Consider the following 24,262-nt stretch of genomic DNA (forward strand, 5'->3'; position numbering starts at 1 on the left):
TTGGTGTGATTTTTTGCTCAAATGTTTTTTTTTCAAAACAAATGAATGAAAAAATAGCAACTCTGGTGTTTTTTCTTACGAGCATAAGGTTAGATGACATTATATTTATATAGGTGGGATAGCTCCAGACACGGTGTTATCAGTTATATGCTTTTTTTCCTACTGTGCCCTCCTCGACCATTCCAGGTATAGACACGACATCCAATACTTCTAGAACAATAAGGCTGCATTCACATTTCTGTGTGACCTGTTGGGGCTCTGTCCTATTTTTTTATCGGACATCCAACAGACTCATTAAGTCCCGTATATCTTAGGGTGCAGTCAGACAGCCGTATAACAAGGACAATGATCGCATCGCATTGCCTTGATTGGCCGGCGGCTCATCTGACCGAGTGTGACTGCTGCAAACAAATACATGATGCTGTTAAGCTCGGGTCAGGAGAGTCACCTGCCACTCCGAGCATTGCGATGAGATCGTTGTCAGTGCTATATGGCCGTTTGACTGTGTATTTATTCTGATCCTCAAAATTGATTCAGAATAGGACATGCTCAGCCTCATGGATCTCATTCTCAGATTCGTCATTTTAAAGCATGTCTGAATCCATCCATTTTACTCAATAGGACCATCTGCTGTACGATAAAACAAATTGTGCGGTACTCGCATATTTCAATCAGATATGTGAACCACTGCGGTCATGTGGCTGCAGTATTTGATGCCAGCGTGGATGGCACTGCTCAAATTCATCATCAATGACTATTATTTAAATTACAATAATAATAATAATCATCATCATAATTATTATAATTATTATTATTGCCATTATTTCATTACTGGAAAATTTGCACTTTTCAAAATAAACACTACGGATAAAAATATGAAGACGTTGTTACTTTTTGTTTCCTTGATGATTTTTACTGCTGGCTTCATGTTCTTCTGGGCCCCTATCAATAAGCTTAGAGAGCTGCATAAGCAACAATGAAAGACATTACAGCAGCCAAGGGAACAACACATGGACAGGACCTTGACTGTTATTATTCAGGTATGTGTATACATAGGCATGGCGGAATAAACTACTACACGTCTATGGCATTTGAGCGATGTCTCTGCTCAGTGACAGCAGAGATTTTATTCGGAGAAAATCCCCTTTAATTTACCGTTGCCGGTATAATGTACAATTTCCACTAATAAGAGAACAGCCATCCACTTCAATGAGCTCTGTGTGTCTGAATGAGAGCGAAAAAAAAAAATAAAACAAATTCCAAGTCCCTTTCTAATGACTCCAGCGACTGGCCGGGATGCGCTGTTTTCTGTCGTGAAATGAGAATGCAGGAATCTCTGTGCCAGAAATCATCAATTGTATTACAGTCCAATGCCATCTGTAGTTCAGGACACATTCCTTCCACAATATAAAATGTACAGTTAGCAGTTTAACATGCCGGACAGATGTATCGCTGCTGCAGCTATTGGAATGAAGGTCATGTCTGTAGGACGGGGCAGACAATAGGGGCGATATTATAGCTGAGTGCTCTAGCCAGTAGCTCATTTTTGCTCCTTTTGATAATGACTCCAGCGTTCGGAGTCCAAAGTAGTCTCCTGCTCATCTATTTCCCCCATCCAGACATCCCGTGTTAACCCAGCGATTTACTGCTCTGCATTATGAGCAATTCACCTGCTTTGTGGTCCCTGTGGCCCAGTACTCTAGGGAGGGAGATGTGGAATAAAAAGTTCCACATATGGTGAAGTCAAGCTGCTTGGAGCCTGCAGAGTGTCTGCTGTGGGGATAGCTGTTTCTGAAAGCCCCAGCTGGTACTTGGAAGAGATTCTGCATTACTACACCTCAGTGCCTGCCTGGTTCCCTTCGGAAACTGTTGGCTTCTCATACAACAGCCATTTTCGATCTCTTCAACCCTTTTCTCCCGGTTCTGTATCCAACTGAACAGTTGGTCCTATACTGCTGGATAATCAAATTCTTCCATCTGGCCCTATCCCTGTGGAACTGAAAAGGTGTATATGTGCACCAGGTCCCCATCACATACCAGGAGAGGCTTTGACACACTGACAAAAAGCATTCAGCAAAGCAAAAGAAAAAGCCGGTATTAAAAAAAATCACGTTATAACCATAGGACGTTTAAATGCCTCCTTAAAAAAAACATTAAGAGGCAAACTTTTTTTTTCTTCTAGAATCCATTACTGGGAATGAGCAGATTCTGTGATGATATAAATATGCACCTTGCCAAAACAAAAAAAAAATCAAGCAGCATTTTCAGACATGAAGACAGAACAAAGCAATAATAGTAGCAACTCGCTTCTTTCCAATCTGAAATATCTTTTGCTGGGAAAAGTAAACACTAACAAGCAAGATTTATGCAATTCGCATTTAGCAAGAAAATGCAAAAGGCGTACAGATGGTAAATGAATCCTAAAATGTATGATGTAATGCACCAGTAATGCTCAAAACATAACAGGGAATATATAGAGACTCTCCAAAAACCACAGCAATAGCAAAAAAAAAGGGATATATAATCAGGAGGAACTAGTAAGTTAATGTCTCACCATCTCTGTCACCTAGACCATGACCTTGAGATAAGTAGACGGGCAAATTGTATCTCCTCTGAGCATATTAATTACAGAGCTGCAATTCCCAGTATTTGCGGGGGCTTACAGATGCAAAATTATAAATTCTGATAGGAGAAGTCTGAAAGGTCATGTTTTCCTTTAAACCCAACTAGGAATGAAAATGGCTCCTGAAAATCCACTGAAGGATGCCTTGAGAAATAAAAACATTTATAGGGTCATTTATCAAACCGGCGGTGAACTACACACAACGTACGGGGAAAACAATGGGGTCAGAAAATATTCCTGCGTTATGTTTGTTTAATAGTGTTACATTCTGCACGCTGACATCCTGACACTAACCACAGAATTATCATTCTACATCTCAATGTACATTCGAGTGCCCTCTGAGGTTATGGATAAGAAGGTATCAACGCTACAATACTACTCCTAATGAAAAAAAAGTGTTTGTGTGGGTTTCCTTTGGGTACTCGGGTTTCCCCCCCCATACTCCTAAGACATACTGATAGGGAATTTAGACTGTGAGTCCCAATGGGGACAGAGATGATAAGGTTTGTAAAGTGCTGCGGAATATGATAGGGCTATAAGCAAAGCATAATAAATGAGAAATAAATAATTAGGTGTGTCTCAGTATATTACTTTAAGTATATGTTCACACAAACAAATATTTATACACCCCCTCAACATTGAAATTGCAGCATCAAGAAGGAAATGTTGCGTACTTGTGTAAATCACAGGTTTAATAGACATGTTGATGAAATGCAAATTATGAATATGTAAAAACAACATTTTCAAAACATCTCAATCTACTTATTATAAAGTATGGGCGCCATGTACATGCCTCGGAATGCTATCGATGAGGTTATTATTGGTTTTCTGAGGAATGTCCTGCCATGCTAAATGCACTTGGGTACACAAATCATCAATATCTCCTGCTGGCAGCCAAGCAATTGAGGACCAATGACGTTCCAGATGTGCTCGATGGGAGACAGGTTTGGAGATGCTGCAGGCCGCGGTAGCACATTTGGGCCACACAGGCTGCTCATGGTAACTCGAGCAACATGCGGCCTGGTGTTGTCATGTTGACAAACGACGAATGTATTTCCTGATCATGATACTCATACTGGAATCTGAATAAATCAAGATGCTATGATAATTTTGCTTCCATTTTTTCATCACTTGCATATAATTAGTATGTCTATAGATCCTGTGATTTTTATAATTCCATAACTTTATCTTCTTTGCCACATTTTACCAAACTTAATCTGGAGTGTTTGACAAGTGGCTAGCGTTCATGCGCCTCACCAAAAGTCTTATTCCAGTCAGGGATTGGAGAAAGATTTCTGGTGTAAGTCACACCACAGCTCGTTATGAACATCATGCCCTCATTCTACCTTCCCTCCCCTCACTTCTCATTTACCATATCATTACAATGGTATTTGTAAAATGTCATCAAGTGCCTTCTGTGCAGGTGCCATCCCCAGTGTTCCCAGCGAGATTAGACGCATGTGCCGGAGAACACTAAGAATGGCACTTGCGCAAAAGGCACTTGATGCCCGTGCCCATAGACAGACAGAAAACTGTGGAGAAAAGAAAAGAACAGCAATGCAAGTGTGCAAGATTTCCTCTGAAGAAACCAACGTCACAGGAACAGAATGATGTTGATGAAAGGTGAGGTATGTGGTGATGAAATATGGAGGTAGAGTTATCTTTTGTCCCACATCCCGCCCATTGCCTAGAAGAGCTCATTTACATAAACAGATAACAGCTGATTTATCAGTAACAAGACATCTGATGTGAGACACACAGATAGGACTCTATTCAGCTGTCTATAACCTGTATGCCCATATTATTAGTTTAGATAGGTTAAATGTGGTGAAAGATTCCCTTCAATGTGTGTGGGAAGTTCAGGCTAATGTGTCTGGGCTGATCTCACAAAAAGACATACTGTAGCACATATTGCCGATGTTGTTACGAAACAAAGAAATAAAAACATCCAAGACACCACAGCTTGTTGTGTATGGGACTACATAGCTGCAGAAAGGTCAGGTCAGAGTTCCTACGCTGTACATTATCGAAAGTGACAATGGGCACACGATCCTTAAAAGTGAATCATGAAGGAGGATTTGAATTGAAAAATCACATTCTCATGTGGTTGGCCAGTGTATGAATGGCCGGGAAGACACCAAGATGCAGTCTGGGTGTAGGCTGTACACTATCGGAAGTTCCAACAATGGGCACATGATCCTCAAAAGTGAACCATGAGGGTCTGAACTGATAGCTCACGTTTTCATGTGGTTGGCCAGTGTATGCATGGCAGGGAAGACACAAAGATGCAGTCTGGGGAAAAAAGCAAGTCTAAAGTGGCATATTGTTACTCTTTTAACTGGAGATTTCTTGAGATGAGCGAATTGGTGTGAATCAAATCTTTAGGATTTTACAGAACCCAGTGAATTTGAACAATTTTCAATTCACTTTGTGTAAATCACTTAAAATGGATATTTTACACATTTAAGATTACTATAGCCTTAGAAGGTTCACATGTCCTAGGGGGGTGCTTCACCAATAATACTTTGCAGATATCACATTACCTTGTATAGCATAGCCAGTCAAGAGGAGCCTACAATAGCCTGAATAAAAGCAGAAGCAGGGAATACAGCAGTTTACAACCGTATAGATAGAATGAGAAAGCCATAAACACAGTGCAAACAGTTGTGATACTGTGTATAACAGCACAGCAGTGAAAAGGATTAATGTGTGAAGAACAGACTGTTATTACCACCGGTTACTATCCATCTATCGAAAGCCATGTATGTTCAGGTCAATTTGACATTACTAAGGCTGTGTTTGCAGTTAAGAGCTTGAAAGGGTTTGAATACAGTTCCAGGAGACCTATGAGTATCATACACCTCTTTTCTCGATTCCCGTCTAATCAAATTTTTGTGGAAATTTTGGTAAAGCTAGCACAATCGAATATGAAAAGGTGAGCTTATCTCTACTTTTAACGATATGGCTGGAGTAGAATGAAAATTACCTGAGCAAGCTACAGTAACTGCAACAGCAGTTCCTGATATAACTGTATAGTATTTATCCTACAGCAATTGCGGATCTCTTAGCCAATAGGGATGTGATTTTTCATCAAGCTTGTTGAGTGATTTTAGTGGCGACCCAAAAAATTGTGAATTAACTTTAATACAGCAGATTACTACATATCCATAATGCAATGCATTCATGGTACTTTTTATTAGTTAGATTTACAGTTACTCAACTCTAAAGGTCTCTATTTGAAAGGTAAACATAGCTCAAAGATGCCACTGAAATTCTGCAAAGGCTGTAAAAAACACTCGATGCCATCTTGTCACAAGAAGGTACTAGAAGCTGAGATATTGAGAGCTGCTTTTCAGGATCCTCAACTGAAGAGTGGGTGATTATGGTCAATTTTCTCCCCTAACAAAATAGCAGCTGCAGATTTAGGGGGGCAAAATCTTTTTTGTTTTTTGAGTTTGTGGATGCCATTTTTTTTATCTGGTGACAACCAGCTCTACAGTAGGAAGACCATTATGTGCCATTTTTCTGGACCCCTATGAGTTTAATAAACAAGAAATAGGATATGGAAGCTAACTTCAAGTACTTCTGATCAAATCTACAGTTGCAATAAAAATTATTCCACTCCATTTGCAAATTTGGTTTATTAGCAAAATTTAAATAGCTCCACACAACTAACATAACAAGTGGCTTCTCCAAATGTAACACAAAATGCCACTATTACTGACTACTGCAGACTCAGAATTATTCCACACCTTCATTTAAGCATTTTAGTACTTTGTGGAGCACCTTTGGCTGTTATGACCTGCTGCAAACATAAGGCATAAATCGCCGTCTTCAAAACCCACAAAAAAATTTCTTTGGGGTTCAAATTACACAACCATGATGGCTACTCCAGCATCTTTCAGGAATTTTGAAATCAAGCCTTGATGAACTTTGCAGTATGCTTAGCATCATTGTCTTTTTGGGAGGCCCATTGACACCCAATATTTCCTGATGTGTGACTTAATTCATCTAGCCTTCCACATGCTACTTTTTTTTCCAGTGCCAGAGGAAGCAAAGCAGCCCCAAAGCATCTCCGAGCAACTGACATGCTTCACTGTAGGCAAGATGTTCTTTTCAGCTAATGTTTTACTCTCCCTCCTAAAACTATATTACCAATTCATAGATCCAAAAAGGTCCAGTTTTGTTTCATCGCTCAACAGAAGAGAAGCCAAAAACATCCATAGCTTATTTATATAGCTTTGAACATAATGTAGCCAACTTTTAAATAGTTGAACACAACTAATATTTAAAGTGGTTTCTACAAAATGCAACACAGTATGCCACATAAAAAGAGCACTGGCTACCTATAAGTAGCGGAAAAAGCAAGCTATAACTGGCTGCCACCAGATTCATGAGGATGCAAGTGGTCAAAAACCTTAGAGTGACTTCAAAAGATGGTTAGAGTTTGCACATATTAAGTGCTGACGGTCTCCATGGTGGTTTAAGAAGAGATGAGCAAACAGATCCAGTCCAGTCGTCCATGGCAGCCAAACCAGGGCACTTTTCACTTCTGTAGCTGGCATCCTCAGCCTGGCACCCAGGGCACCTCTAGCACCTAAAAGGCCCCATTCACTAATCCTCACACAACATATGACTTGCATTGTGAAGTAATGACTACATGGGGGGTAGTAAACTCAAAACACCCAAAATGCTTTCATAAGGATACTTGCCTCAAAGTGAAGACTTCCATGGTCCAGCTTCCACAGAGAACCAGACTTAACGCCAATCCAAGGTAGTGAAAATCTTTTTTCTCAGCCTTAGAGACTGGGCAAGGAGACTTTCAGAATTTAGTATGTTCCCTACTGTGCAAATAGACACCTCAGTGCCTGCTGCCACCAAATCTCACTGCTTTTTGACCACCTACATCCTCATAAATGTGGTGACAGCAGATAACTTTCTCTTTCTGCCATGTCTCGGTATTTTGTGATTAAGTTGGAGAAATCACTTGGTATATTAGTTGTATTGATCTATTTAAATTGTTCTTGTTTGATTGGTTTATTGAAAACAGCAGAAAGTTTGTAAATTTGGCTAATAAACCTAAATTGTAATGGGGTCAAGCAATTTTGATTGTAAATAAATTTGATAGAAATGGTCTTGGTATTCATGAGTAGCTGGCAAGCCCTGCTGCTGATTGACATCTTTCTACCACTACTATGCTCAAAGTAAAAAGCTGCTGATCAGTGGCGGGAGGTGGAGGAGCCAGTAATCATGAATATCGAGGATTCATGAGCTCACGTAATGGAAAGGACTCTAACTCTTGGTTCCTGCTATGACTAATAACTACAGCAAGAAACACAGTAAATGATACACCAAGGCTGGCTCACATAGCTCAAATGCAGTTAATAATCTCTGGTATAGTCAGTACATGCACAGGAGGAATAGGGAGACAAATTGCTTAATGTACCCTCCGAACTATCTCCCTTCATCATTGACAAACTTTGAAGAAATGACCTAATAGAATGGTGGATCCTAAAGGTACCGTCACACATAACAATATCGTTAACGATATCGTTGCTTTTTGTGACGTAGCAACGATATCGTTAAGGAAATCGTTATGTGTGATAGCGACCAACGATCAGGCCCCTGCTGGGAGATCGTTGGTCGCTGAGGAAAGTCCAGAACTTTATTTCGTCGCTGGACTTCCCGCTGACATCGCTGGATCGGCGTGTGTGACGCCGATCCAGCGATGTCTTCACTGGTAACCAGGGTAAACATCGGGTTACTAAGCGCAGGGCCGCACTTAGTAACCCGATGTTTACCCTGGTTACCAGCGTAAATGTTAAAAAAACAAACAGTACATACTTACCTTCAGCTGTCTGTCCCCGGCGCTGTGCGTCTCTGCACTCCTCCTGCATCCTGTGTCAGCGCCGGCCAGCCGGAAAGCACAGCGGTGACGTAACCGCTCTGCTTTCCGGCTGACCGGCGCTGACAGCGCAGAGGAAAGCAGAGCGCCGGAGGACAGACAGCTGAAGGTAAGTATGTAGTGTTTGTTTTTTTAACGTTTACGCTGGTAACCATAGTAAACATTGGGTTACTAAGCGCGGCCCTGCGCTTAGTAACCCGATGTTTACCCTGGTTACCGGGGACCTCGGGATCGTTGGTCGCTGGAGAGCTGTCTGTGTGACAGCTCTCCAGCGACCACACAGCGACGCTGCAGCGATCGACATCGTTGTCGGTATCGCTGCAGCGTCGCTTAGTGTGACGGTACCCTAAGACAAATGCACATGCCAACAGTAAGAGCCTACAGTATCTAATCTTTGCAAAACTTTGAGCAATGAAAAGCTTCTTTTTATTTATTTATATGGCTTAGATACCCTATACTGTAAAACCCACTGCCGACCATACATGCATCCATGCAACATCCATACATCCAGGCATATTCAAGATAACAGTCCATCACCGGATAGGTCTGGAACTAGTAATGATGCTGGAATGGAAGCAGGAGCATATATAGTACATGATGGAGAGAGTCCGCATAGCAATGATTAAAATGGAGCCCCTCTCTGGTACTGGCTGACATCGCTACATATCTAACACCATGGAAAGGGGAAATTGGTGCTTGTTTGCCCCTAAGCTCAACTAAGTAATATGGCTAATCACGGCTAGCCCCTTTTGCCCTGTGGCAGCCGCCCTTGCTGCGTCTATGGCTTGCGCGCTATTGAATATGTGAGATATTAGCTATTATGGCTATTTTTATGTTGCCAAACTTGCCAAGTGATACACAAGATTCATTTCCAAGTCACTAATACCCAAAAGTGACCAAGTTTGATTATGTTAAGCCAAAGCTGTAAAATGGCTATCTATTGTCAGACGAGCATGGATTTCAAGATTCCTTTCAAAGCAGTGTAAAATCGTGAGCATCAATCTCATTTTACTTTCCCTGGTTCTTGATATAGACATTTAAGACTAAACTTTGAGTTAGGACCTATCACAAGTCGTAAAGCTTAAACTTAGGAACAATATAAGACTCACAAAACAAACAAACAAACCTCCCTCTTATACAAATGCAAGTGAGGATAATATGTCAGAATCAATTAGTTTCATTAATTAAACTTTGATTTATTAAAGTAATACTGGGTATGTAGCATTTGCAAACTGCACTAAAGAAATACTGGACAGTATCTGTAGCGTAATGGTTTTAACAGGACATGGTGGGTGATCGGACATTAGCAACTATCAGAAGAGTAAGAAATAACAGCTGCTCAAAACTTTAAAAAAAAGTCAGATTTTCTTTTTAATAGAAGCAGTGCCACCTTTGTCCGTGGTCTGTGTGTGGAATTGTAGCATATCCACAATTAAGTGAATAGAGCTGAGCTGCAAACTGGCACAGCTAATGGCCAAAAATGGCATTGTTCTTCTAGTGGAAAAAAGCAAATTTAAATAATTACTCCCCAAAAGTGTTATTAGCTGAACCTGTGTAAATGAATGTGTAATGTACTGAAAGGGTCTTATGACTACTGATCACCATCTTCCCCAGTTTCCAGCACCGCTTTGGTCCTCTTCTCACTCATGTGACTTCATTTCAGACTCGCCGACTCACACCTGGGTCTAAGCGTGACCCCCGAAGTGATTTTTATAATGTAAGTCTATGGAGTGTCAAAACAAATCTCCTTATATTCCCACATAGAGCACAGTGTGATCTGGTCAGTGGGAATAGAATTCATGTGAGTGAGAAGAATACTGGTGCTGGAAACAGTGAAGATGGTGATCGGTGAGTATATTAGCGCACTTGCACTACATTACATAGACATTTACACAGGTTTAACTAATAAAAATAAATTGGGAGTAATTCTTTAAGGGATAGTCTCATCTCCAAAATCCTATTCCAATGTGCTATATTAGCAAATACCTCCAGTTAGAAATGTAGTATAGTTTTTCTGATTTGCTATGCTGCTTTCCTCATGTGCAGGGCATTGCAGTTGCTTAGGTATCCATCGTTACGACCACTAACTTTCACTATATGAGTGGTCATAATCATGGATACCTAAGCTACTGAAATGCCTTGCACATGGGGTAAGTAACATAGCGAATCAGGAAAACTATACTACATTTCAAATTTTAGGTATCTGCTAATGTTATTACTACTACACCTACTACATATTAGGATAGGATCTTGGAAATGGGAATACTCCTTTAAGTAGCCAATACACAATAAATAAATGTTGTCAGTTCCGGTGATTTCTCACATTCTTTCGTATTTGGAAGTCCCCCATAGAGGTTAGGTTCACTGAGGAAGGGACAAACCCAAATAATATATGGATAGCCAGAGAAGCACCAAGCAGGTAATAGATATAAAATGCCTTTATTTAATATTATTGGCAAATTTAAAACAAAACATTTGTGCGCACAACAGGACTAAGGAGCAACACATATAGTTGTTCAACAAATTAAATAGTAATGGCCGACCCAATTTATATATAGGAGTAATTCCCTCAAGTGTAAAGGTAAAATAGTGTACAATATATGGACAAAAAAGTGTGTATTCAAATAGCTCATAAAAAGTGTATCAATAATCCAAGAAAAAATTCCTCATAACCGTACAAAGTGCAAATGTGCAATGTGCAACTCCACAATTAGCATTCCAATGACACAGCAAAATATGCCATACAACCAAAAGTGCAATGTGCATAGAATGGGGGATACTCAATATCTACCTTTATGGGTCGCCACGTCCCGTAATAGCGCACCCCAACGCGCGTTTCGGATTTTATCCCTTGCACCCTTGATGAAATATTGATTGAGTTTGTTTCTTCTTGTGTAGTTGTTTCCACTTCCCTCACAGAGCACCGATTACTGCAACTGTATTTCTATATATTTTTTTATTATTTTTATATATATTTTATCGGTGAAATTTTAGGTGTGTCTGTGTTTTTTAATATATATCACTGAGGAAGGGGCATATTGAATTTAAGTATGCGCTATTCTTTGCTCCGTCAGAAGATAATTCACAGCCGGCATCCTCTGATGATAAATCCACTTTAAACACCATTCCTGATAAGATCTAATGCAGACAGATAAGTTCTATGTTTGACATATTAGAGAATAACTGTAATTTCCAAAAATCTTCAGACACATCAGACTAGGATATTTCATCATACTGATCGGTGTAAAACAGAGGTAGGAGCTTTTGGCTGAAGGCACTGCCCTTTTGGCTATGACTGATATTTTCATCTCTTTCTCCATTCTAGTATTCATTGAGTCTTAGCACATCGAAACACCACTTTGAATATCAGAGGGCTTGTTTTTAAACTAAGGTGACCCTTAAATTATCCCTGGTCCTGCTCCATCTCCACACATGAATTATGGGTGTACTTTATAGTGATTGTATCCAGGTACGAACTGGGGCCAAAATTCAGCCCTGGCATTTGAAATCACACAGGCCCATGTTGTACCCGTCCAGAAGCACCAGATGGGATATATTACTAATATTACCCTGGATGTAGGAAAGGAAGATTTACTACAATACCAATATTTCTAATGATACTTGAGACTTGCTGGGGTAAGTGAAGGAGTCAGCAACTTTGTGCTCTGTCAAAACTCTTAACAGTACGGGTGTCTTGAGAACACCAATTCTGTTAACAAAGTAACAGACAAAGCAGCCCATGACCAGACAGGCCCTTCCCAAAAGCCCCACTGATCCCTAAGCATATTTAACACTTGGGATCTTAGGACCCAGACCCCCTCCAATGAAAACTTCAGACATGTGGTTATAACATGTCAAAAGTTTTTTGAAAGTTTAAGGCTGTGTTCACACGTTGCTTTTTTCTGCTTTTTTCTGTAGCTACACCCTGATCTCCTGGCAGTAAAAAACCTGCAGACAAAATGTAGGTTTTGCTGCATTTTTTCTGAGCTTAACAGAATCCCAAAGTTCAGCTTTGCTTCCACCATACAAGCATGAACAATACAAGGTGTTAGGCCACCAATGCAAGACATATGTAACACCATAAACCATTTTTTGAAAAAAGGGAAATTTGATCAAATTATTTGGTGTAAAAAGTTTTTATGACTGAAACAATAGTGACTTCTGAAAGAAAAAGTTCATATGAGTTCATGAAAAAATACACAATTGCAAATGTAAAAACAGCAGGTGGAGTGGAATTGGTCAGGCATTGTTACCTAAGGCTACTTTCACACCAGTGTTTTTAGCAATCCGTTGTTTTGGGCAAAAAACGGATCTTGCAAATGTGCTTGCAGGATGCGTTTTTTGCCCATAGACTTGTATTAGCGTCGGATCGCGACAGATGGCCACACGTCACATCCGTCGTGCGACGGATCCGTCGTGTTTTGGTGGACTGTCATCACAAAAAACGTTCAATGTAACGTTTTTTTGTCCGGCGCGTCCACCATTTTCTACCACGCATGCGTGGCCGAAACTCCACCCCCTTCTCCCCGGACTTCAGAATGGGCAGCGGATGCGTTGAAAAACTGCATCCGCTGCCCACGTCGTGCACAAATTTCACAACGTGCGTCGGTACGTCGGCCCGACGCATAGCGACGGACCCGTACCGACGCAAGTGTGAAAGTAGCCTAAGACATGGGCAATGTTTACTTTCACACATTAGTTGGGCATTGAGTTGGTCAGGTATTGTTCACTTTTACACATTAGTAGGACATTGGGTTGGTTGACCACTGTTTACTTTCACACATTAGTTGGGCATTGAGTTGGTCAGGTATTGTTCACTGTTACATATTAATAGGACATTGAGTTGGTTGGGCACTGTTTACTTTCACACATTGGTTGGGCATTGAGTTGGTCAGGTATTGTTCACGTTTACATATTAATAGGACATTGAGTTGGTTGGGCACTGTTTACTTTATCACATTGGTTGGGCATTGACTTGGTCAGGTATTTTTCACTTTTACATATTAGTAGGACATTGAGTTAGCTGGGAACTGTTTACTTTCACACATTGGTTGGGCATTGAGTTGGTCAGGTATTGTTCAATCACACACATCAGCCAGCCATTGCTTACTTTTACACATTGGGGGGGAAGAGGGCATCAAAATGGTTAGGCTTTGTTTACTTTAGCAGATATTACTAATTTAACTAAACTGTACTAATACTAACTGTACGGACACCAAGACATATAGATTTCAACTTGGGAAAATCACAAAAATAAATGGGTACGACTTAATGCTGTATCTACGTTCTTTTCACTTAAATGCATAACTGATTGCAATGTTTTTTTGCTGTATTTTTGCTGTTTTCTTTTGCACTTTCTCATTGCTTCTACGGAAGAAAAAACGCAGAAAGAAGGGACATGCTGCACTGTGTGCATGAGATTTCTGAAAACTCGTGGATTTTGCTGGCACTGTAAAAATCAGCTTTAAAATTGCATTAAAAAACGGAAAAGCAAAAATAAAAACGTGTGAATATAGCCTAACTACCCTTTAATGTTCATGAATGAAATATACTGAATGTGTCAGTGGCATAACAATAAAAAATTTAAATATTTACTTTTACTTGTCTGTATCTTGTCTTCTGAATAAACTGTACCTATAATTTTGAGGAGAAAGGGTGAAAAGAATACAGTCACAAGCCATAATAATGGTAGATGAATTCTATCATTGTCAAGGGGCGCATGCAAACATTAGGGAATTGCATACTCGGGGAGAGATCTACACAGAGCTGGTTACAATAAGTTTTGCTCAGGAACATTAATTCTGCAAATAGGATTCATCTATGCCGACAACTGATCTATCCTGCTAAATATTTTACATAAATTATTAGGTAACTGCATGATCGTTCCAATGCACATCCATCCCGGTATCATACAAAGCTTTCAGCAGAGTATCTCCTTCAGGTCACATGGTCATCCATCACGATTCATCTCACTCATTTATAGCAAAATCCTCCATGATGGATGTTATAAATGGCTTAAGGTTATTTACAGCTCGCCAGTACAAAGCCTCACAAGAATAAACAGAGATTTTCATTAATTTGACTCCTATGCAATTTTACATCTCCCATTCTGTGTAAGCACGGTTAGTGAACGGCCCCATTACAGCTTAATGGACGTTGTTAATTCCTAAAGAGTCTTAATTTCAGATTTTTAATCACCCCTTAACTATTCAATTAAATTTCAATAAAATGTTAAGTACTTAAACTAGCCTACCCATTTTTCGTCGTAAAATAGTTTTCACATTAATACTGATAGGGAATGGTGTGAATGTAAGGAGGTTAATAAAATGAAATAGTATTCTATACCGCAGTCCTGCTGGACACATAACAAACCATCAAACGCAGCAAACACGGAAAATGTTTATCATTTTTAAGTACATATGTTTTATTAGCAAAAATGTTCTGCCTGACACAGACTAGAAGCCATACATCTGCGTTACGGCATTATCGCCACTTGCACAGTACAAAGAGCAAACTATCTGATCCACACACACTATTCAGCAAGGTGAATAATGCATTTGCTCACACTCCCCCCAAAAACACCACACTTAGGCTACGTTCACATTAGCGTTCTGCCGGGCTGCGTCAGGCGCAGCCGCGGCGACGCATGCGCCATGCGCCCCTATATTTAACATGGGAGCGCATGGAGATGCGTTTGCATGCGTTTTGCGATGCATGCGTCTTTTTTGCCGCAAGCGTTAGGGCGCAGAGGACGCAGCAAGATGCATTTTTTTTGCGTCCAAAATCCGGCAAAAAAAGGACGCATGCGTCGCAAAACTATGCGTTTTGGCATGCGTTCTTGTTTGCGTTGTGCGTTGCGTCGCCGACGCAGCAGCGCACAACGCAAATGTGAACGTAGCCTTACACATCGCACTTACTGCCACAAACAATTAAAGTTCATATTCAACTGTAAAAAGGGACTCTGTCTGCACAAAATGACTGTTCAAACCAAGCACTGGCAGTCTGTGCGCCGTTGTCATGACCAAACACTTTAGTGCATCTTTCCACCTACTTGCTCCATCAAAGCCAGATTTGTCAATCAAGGAAGAGGAGGGCGGTTAACTAAATGAGTACACTGAGCACGTTTGCCAACAGTCTATTTAAATTAGAGCAGCAAAACTCTGACCACCTTTTTCAGTTCTATAAATCTGGACGTAGATTACCCACTATAAAGACCCCTTCACACATCCTGGTGATTCCTGTACTGGAAAAAACAGTACTGGTGAGATCCGTGGTCCATGTCCATGTTTCATCCAAGGGTATGCATATGACATCCATAATGTCAGTGTGACAAGTATGGAATGAATTGCAGCATAGAAATTAAAGGGAACCTATCAGCAGTTTTGGCAGTTAAGGGCAGAGCAAAGTACTGCAGTGTGCAGATGCCGGAAAAGATCGAAGAGCCCCAGCACCTGTTCACTGCAGTATTTTTCTCTGCCCTCAACAAGGCAGAGAAGTACGCCTGCACCGGAGCTGCGATGTTGGGGAGCCTGTGTGGATAATGTAGGGATGTATCACCCACAAGAAGCAATCAGGAGGGCAGCGATCATAAGAAAATGGGAGGCGCTGGACCAAGACCAGCAATGCTCATCGTACCGGACCGCCCCCCCGGGTGAGTGCAATAAAACTTATTTTTCAGTTCAGTTCTTCCAGGTCGGGTTGGGGGCAAGTATACAGGATTATAGAATGCTGTACATAAGCCCTGAAAGGTGATAGTTGTATCTTATATCGGCCAAAACTGCTGACAGGTTCGCTTTAAAGAGTTTTATGTATTAAAGATGTTCAAAGATAAATAGCGATTGTTATGTGCGGGGTCGGGGCAGTGAGTAAGCCGGCATCCCTGCATGGAGGGAGAAGGGGACACTATGCAGGGGCACCGGACATAGCGCTACATCGATGAGGAACATGATAGATAAATAATAGATAGATAGATAGATGGATAGATGGATAGAAAGAAATATGTAAGTGTGATTTCTAATCAGTGCTTTGAGTGCTTATTTTTCTGTACTTGTATTTATTGTTTAAATAAGAAAGGTCTACACCAAGGACCAAAACATCGCCCCTTGGGCCAATAAAGAGCACCTTACAACTGCATTATGGTGTGCTGCTTCAATGCCTTTTGACTTTCTGAATATATATACAGTATATCTAGATACACACACTGAATATATTAGTGAACTACCATATGCATGCACCTGTAGGCCACCTCTATTAATATTAACTCTATGTAGCACTCAGCACCATTCTCATTCTACAGATTCCACCATAGCTGCAATAAATCTTTGAAAATTGGGTCCCACTCCTTATTTTAATTACCGTATATCCCTGAAGTCCGGCAAACAAATTTTAGACTGAGTTCCAGAACACTCAACAGCTCCAATAACTAAAATCACCTTTAGTTAAAGGGAAGCGGTCACCAGTAAAAACGCTATTAAACCTGCAGATATGATACGCAGGTCAATAGCGTTATTAACCTGCCCGGCACCTGCACGTAGCCGATTGCCGGCACTGACTGACAGCCAACCCCAATGCAGATCCAGTGTCAATCAGGGCTGGGGGTGCAGTTACAGCCGCCACTCTCTATACTCAGAGCGGTGACAGAACCAGCACCACCCCCATGACTGAAATTGGAATGCTACCAGGGGGGAAATAGTTCGTTTTCTCCCTGCAGTATTCAGCTAAGCGTGGGCAGGATGAGAATGCTACTAACCTGGAGATAAATCCTATATCTGCAGGATTAAAGTGCTTTTTCTGGTGACAGGTTCCCTTTAAAGCTTCTGTTGTTACAATAGCTCCAGAGAGGAAAGTGGCTGCGATATGCACAATACACTATACGGCTGGAAAAAAAACAGGATACACCTGTGAAATGCTGAAGTGTAAATCGAGAGTTATGTTTATTCTCCAAGTTCAGTTTCCGGCCATGATTAGTTTGGTAGTGGGAATAAACAGTGTGGAAGAGAGACAATCTGGACTTTGCTACTGTGTCCTTGTAGTCTGTAGGTATTTATTAGAATGGCCGCAATTGTAATGCTACATTTCACATCCTGTGGCCACTGGAAAGCAAATTCTAGTCTTTCCCTGGCTTCTTTGTCTAAATCAACTATATGCCAGTATAGCCAAGAGCAGAGTCCGGTACCATATTGTCTAAGTCTATGATTACTGTTCAGCAATTTGGCTGATTTCCTACATCTAACCTTAAGGACCTCAAATGATCATCAGAACAAAGTTTAACCCCTCTGTGACCTTGGACGTACTATCCCGTCGAGGTGCCCTGGGCCTATCTGACCCTTGACGGGATAGTACGTCCTGCCCTTTAATGCGATACCGCGACTTAAGTCGCGGTGATCGCATTAAAATTCCGACGCCATCTCACCTGGGGGGAGATGGCCTCGGCATCCAGGGCATTGTCGCCGCCCACCCGCCCTCTCGATCGCTGTGATTGGCTGTTCAATTCTGAACAGCCAATCACAGCCATTCTCATTGTTTCAGCCAATCGGAGCGGCTGAAACAATGAGGTCACAGGCTAGGATCGAGTACCGATGTACTCGATCCTAGGTCCGGTGCCTGGCAACGCCAGGCACCGGCAAGAACAGCCCGGATTGGCGCGATCGCCGATCGCATCGATCGCGCCAATCGCAGGGCACCGCGCGGTATTACCGCGCTGTGCCCTGCCGGAACCTGCGTGGATCGGTGCTCTAATAGCACCGATCCTAGGATAGGACACAGTGCAGGCCCAGCAGGGCCTGCAGGAGCCGATTGGCGCGATCGATGTCATCGTCGATCGCGCCAATCACAGGGCGCAGCGGCGATCACTCTGTGACCGCTCTGTGCCCTGCAGGTGACCTGGCTGTGACCTGCCTAGGATGGCGCGAACAGATCCGATCCTAGGCAGGTCACAGCCAGGTCACCAGGAAAGCTCTGATTGGTGGGATCGATGTTATGGTCGATCCCACCAATGACAGGTCACAGCAGCAGCATGACCGCTCTGTGACCTGTCTGTGTCACCTGCCTGACCTGTGTATGACCGCTCTGCAGGGTCCTCATTCTAGCTGAGGATTCCTACAGAGCGGTCATACTGCTGGATCTCCCTGCTGGATTTTGTGCCTGGATCTCCCTGCCGTGCTGGGTATTGTGGTGCCACAGCAGCCTGTAGCACCACAATCCCTGCTAAAGAAAGAAGACAACTAAACGTAAGTTTTATCCCTGATCCCTGCCCAATCCCCGTTCATCCACCCCAATCCCCGTTCATCCACCCCAATCCCCGTTCATCCACCCCAATCCCCCCTTCCCCCTCTTTTTACCCCCTCCACCCCCATTTGTGCCGCCTCCGTGCGCACATTTAGTAGCCGCCGAGCGTTGATTGGTGACGCAGTTCACCGATCAACGCTCGCGCTCGCTTTTTTTCCCTCGCCCCCGTTGCGCCAACTCCGTACACACATTCCGCAGCCGCCAAAGTTTGATAAGTGACGCAGTTCACTTATCAGAGTTTGTGCCTGCCGTTTTCCTTTTTTTTTTTTCACCCCCCTTTTGCGCCACCTGACTACAACCGTACGTTTTGATCACTGATCCCTGCCCAATCCCCACTTCCACCCCCATCTCCCTTCCCCCTCTTTTTACCCCCCTTTGCACCTCCTTCCGTGCGCCCATTTAACAGCCGCCGAACGTTGATTGGTGACGTAGTTCACCGATCAACGCTCGCGCTCGCTTTTTTCCCTCACCCCCGTTGCGCCAACTCCGTACACACATTCCGCAGCCGCCGAAGTTTGATAAGTGACGCAGTTCACTTATCAGAGTTTGTGCCTGCCGTTTTCCCTTTTTTTTTTTTTCACCCCCCTTTTGCGCCACCTGACTACAACCGTACGTTTTGATCACTGATCCCTGCCCAATCCCCACTTCCACCCCCATCTCCCTTCCCCCTCTTTTTACCCCCCTTTGCACCTCCTTCCGTGCGCCCATTTAACAGCCGCCGAACGTTGATTGGTGACGCAGTTCACCGATCAACGCTCGCGCTCGCTTTTTTTCCCTCACCCCCGTTGCGCCAACTCCGTACACACATTCCGCAGCCGCCAAAGTTTGATAAGTGACGCAGTTCACTTATCAGAGTTTGTGCCTGCCGTTTTCCTTTTTTTTTTTTCACCCCCCTTTTGCGCCACCTGACTACAACCGTACGTTTTGATCACTGATCCCTGCCCAATCCCCACTTCCACCCCCATCTCCCTTCCCCCTCTTTTTACCCCCCTTTGCACCTCCTTCCGTGCGCCCATTTAACAGCCGCCGAACGTTGATTGGTGACGTAGTTCACCGATCAACGCTCGCGCTCGCTTTTTTCCCTCACCCCCGTTGCGCCAACTCCGTACACACATTCCGCAGCCGCCGAAGTTTGATAAGTGACGCAGTTCACTTATCAGAGTTTGTGCCTGCCGTTTTCCCTTTTTTTTTTTTTCACCCCCCTTTTGCGCCACCTGACTACAACCGTACGTTTTGATCACTGATCCCTGCCCAATCCCCACTTCCACCCCCATCTCCCTTCCCCCTCTTTTTACCCCCCTTTGCACCTCCTTCCGTGCGCCCATTTAACAGCCGCCGAACGTTGATTGGTGACGCAGTTCACCGATCAACGCTCGCGCTCGCTTTTTTTCCCTCACCCCCGTTGCGCCAACTCCGTACACACATTCCGCAGCCGCCAAAGTTTGATAAGTGACGCAGTTCACTTATCAGAGTTTGTGCCTGCCGTTTTCCTTTTTTTTTTTTCACCCCCCTTTTGCGCCACCTGACTACAACCGTACGTTTTGATCACTGATCCCTGCCCAATCCCCACTTCCACCCCCATCTCCCTTCCCCCTCTTTTTACCCCCCTTTGCACCTCCTTCCGTGCGCCCATTTAACAGCCGCCGAGCGTTGATTGGTGACGCAGTTCACCGATCAACTCTCGCGCTCGCTTTTTTCCCTTCAGCCTTTTTGCGCAACCTCCGTACACACATCCCGCAGCCGCCAAACTTTGATAAGTGACGCAGTTCTCTTATCAGAGTTTGTGCCTGCCTTTTTTTTTTTTTTTACAGGTTTTTCTTCTCCTTTTAGCATTTTCTTTTCAGATAAGTTTGCACAAATCACTATCCCCCCACACATACACATACAGTTATCAATAAAGTGCACCCAATCACCATATTCACACAAAAATGTCCCGCTCGTCCCGTTCGTCCCAACAGCGCTATTCATTGGAGGAGGCATATGCTTTCCTTGCCTCCGACACTGATAGCGAGGGAGAGGATCCCACTTTTCTTCACTTTTCTGATTCTTCATCCTCTTCCTCCTCCTCCTCCTCTTCCTCCTCCTCCTCCTCTTCCTCCTCGGGTCCTGCGGAACCACCACGCAGACGCCCCAGGACAGAAGATGAGGCAGCCCCCACCACTCCTGAACCAGCGCTCCCCACTGCGGAACCCACATGGACCTCGCCCCCCGAAAATTACGAGCCACTGATTCCTGATTTTGTGGCAGAATCAGGAATCAAGTTTGACACCACGGGCCTCACAGAAACAGACTTTTTCAAAGTCTTTTTCTCTGAGGATTTTATTAACCTCATGGTGGAGCAAACTAATTTGTATGCTCGTCAATTTTTGGAGCAAAACCCCGGTACATCATTTTCCAACTGGTCTCCTGTAGACGCAGTTGAAATGATGCAGTTTTGGGGCCTGGTCCTCCACATGGGGATCGTGAAGAAGCCAGAAATGCGGCAATATTGGAGTGTAGATGTTTTATATAACACTCCAGTATTCCGAATGGCCATGGTTCGGAGACGTTTTGAGGCCATCCATAAATTCCTGCATTATTCCGATAATGCACAGTGTCCCGCACGAGATGACCCCAACTTTGACCGTCTGTTCAAAGTTCGGCCGGTCATCGAACACTTCAACAAAAAGTTTTCTGAAGTGTACGTGCCCAAAAGGGACATCTGCGTGGATGAGTCCTTGGTCCATTTTAAGGGGCGGCTCGGATTCCGTCAATACCTGCCCAACAAAAGGGCCAGGTACGGAATCAAACTCTACAAGCTGTGTGAGAGTGCCTCAGGGTACATCCACAGGTTTAGAGTGTATGAAGGGAAGGACAGCAGGATTGAACCCCCTGAGTGTCCTCCTGTCCTGGGAGTGAGTGGGAAGATCGTGTGGGATTTGGTGCACCCACTGCTGGATAAAGGTTATCACCTCTATACTGATAACTTTTATACCAGCATCCCACTCTACAAATCCCTCTCTGCGCGAGGTACCGCAGCCTGCGGTACTGTGCGCAAAAATCAGAGAGGCCTCCCAAAGACGCTACTTCGGCAGATGCTCAGAAAAGGTGAGAGCAAGGCCCAATGTAGCGACCACCTGCTGGTGGTCAAGTACAAGGACAAGAGGGATGTCCTTCTCTTGACCACCATACATGGTGATGGCAGAGCCCTCAGCACTGTACGGGGTACCTCTACACAGGTCTGCAAACCGGACTGTGTACTGGGCTACAACAAAAGCATGGGGGGGGTTGATCTCTCTGATCAACTCCTCCAACCATACAGTGCTTTGAGAAAGGCCAAGGTGTGGTACAAAAAGTTGGCCGTCCACATCGTACAAATGGCAATGCTCAACGCTTTCCTGCTGTTACGATGTGCACGCCACACCGATACGTCGTACCTTCAGTTCCAGGAGGTAGTGGTTAAGGCCCTGATATTTGGTACTCCGGAAGGAGAGGGCCCCAGTACTTCCGGAACTGAAGGTGCTCGTATCGTACCAGGCCAGCATTTTCCGGGGGTGGTCCCGCCAACCGGCAGAAAAGGTAAGCCGCAAAAAAGGTGCCGAGTGTGTTACAAAAGGGGAATACGCAAGGACACCATTTATCAATGCGACACCTGCCCCGAAAAACCTGGCCTGTGTATGAAGGATTGCTTCAGATTGTACCACTCCTCCATGCACTACTAATTTACTTTACAAGAAAGCGTACATTAGTTCCAAAAAGGGGGCACATCTAGATAAGTTCCTTGGGGGGGGTCTAGGTTCCAAAATGATGTCACTTGTGGGTTTTTTTTACTGTTTAGGCACATCAGGGGCTCTGCAAACGGAACATGACGACCGCAGACAATTTCTGCATTCCAAAACGTCACAACTTCCCTTTCGAGCCCCAACGTGTGCCTAAACAGTTTTTTCCCACATATGGCGTACCAGCGTAATCAGGACAATTTGGACAACAACTTTTGATGTCCAATTTCTCCTGTTACCTTTGGGAAAATTAAAAATTGGGGACTAAAATATCATTTTTGTGGGAAAAAATAGGATTTTTTATTTTCACGCCTGGGCATTATAAACTTTAGTGAAGCACGTGGGGGTTCAAATTTCTCACCACACAACTAGATAAGTTCCTTAGGGGGTACAGTTTCCAAAATGGGGTCACTTGTGGGGGGTTTCTACTGTTTAGTCACATCAGGGGCTCTGCAAATGGAACATGATGCCAGCAGAACATTCCATCAAAGTCTGCATTCCAAAACGTCACTACTTCCCTTTCGAGCCCCAACGTGTGCCCAAACAGTAGTTCCTCCCCACATATGGGGTATCAGCGTACTCAGGACAAATTGGACAACAACTTTGGGGGTCCAATTTCTCCTGGTACCCTTGGGAAAATTAAAAATTGGGGACTAAAATATCATTTTTGTGGGAAAAAATAGGATTTTTTATTTTCACACCTGGGCATTATAAAGTTTAGTGAAGCACGTGGGGGTTCAAAATTCTCACCACACAACTAGATAAGTTCCTTAGGGGGTACAGTTTCCAAAATGGGGTCACTTGTGGGGGGTTTCTACTGTTTAGTCACATCAGGGGCTCTGCAAATGGAACATGATGCCAGCAGAACATTCCATCAAAGTCTGCATTCCAAAACGTCACTACTTCCCTTTCGAGCCCCAACGTGTGCCCAAACAGTAGTTCCTCCCCACATATGGGGTATCAGCGTACTCAGGACAAATTGGACAACAACTTTTGGGGTCCAATTTCTCCTGGTACCCTTGGGAAAATTAAAAATTGGGGACTAAAATATCATTTTTGTAGGAAAAAATAGGATTTTTTATTTTCACGCCTGGGCATTATATACTTTAGTGAAGCACGTGGGGGTTCAAAATTCTCACCACACAACTAGATAAGTTCCTTAGAGGGTCTAGTTTCCAAAATGGGGTCACTTGTGGGGGGTTTCCACTGTTTAGGCACATCATGGGCTCTCCAAACGCGACATGGCGTCCGATCTCAATTCCAGCCAAAGTTAGCTTGAAAAAGTCAAACGGCGCTCCTTTCCTTCTGAGCCCTGCCATGCGCCCAAACAGTGGTTCCCCCCAAATATGGGGTATCAGCGTACTCAGGACAAATTGGACAACAACTTTTGGGGTCCAATTTCTCCTTTTACCCTTGAGAAAATAAAAAATTGGGGACTAAACGATCATGTTTGTGGAAAAAAATAGGAATTTTTTTTTTCACGCCAGGGCGTTATAAACTTTCGTGAAGCACTTGGGGGATAAAAGTGCTCATGACACATCTAGATAAGTTCCTTAGGGGGTCTAGTTTCCAAAATGGGGTCACTTGTGGGGGGTTTCCACTGTTTAGGCACATCAGGGGGTCGCCAAACGCGACATGGCGTCCGATCTCAATTCCAGCCAAAGTTAGCTTGAAAAAGTCAAACGGCGC

General features: G+C 43.4%; 1 protein-coding gene across 6 annotated transcripts in view; it reads right to left on the bottom strand.

Moving 5' to 3' along the window:
- ZNF521 (zinc finger protein 521) overlaps window positions 1–24,262 on the bottom strand; it is a 527,781-nt gene that overhangs the window by 169,441 nt on the left and 334,078 nt on the right. For 3 of the 6 annotated variants that reach the window (XM_069731222.1, XM_069731225.1, XM_069731221.1), the window contains one exon: window positions 14,124–14,162. The exons of the other annotated variants lie outside the window; for them this stretch is intronic. In XM_069731222.1, the coding sequence (XP_069587323.1) occupies window positions 14,124–14,162 (39 nt within the window). The remainder of the gene's footprint in view (window positions 1–14,123; window positions 14,163–24,262) is intronic. 6 annotated transcript variants of the gene reach the window in all.

The sequence above is a fragment of the Ranitomeya imitator genome, chromosome 6 (genome assembly GCF_032444005.1).
Source record: "Ranitomeya imitator isolate aRanImi1 chromosome 6, aRanImi1.pri, whole genome shotgun sequence".
Lineage (NCBI taxonomy): Eukaryota > Metazoa > Chordata > Amphibia > Anura > Dendrobatidae > Ranitomeya > Ranitomeya imitator.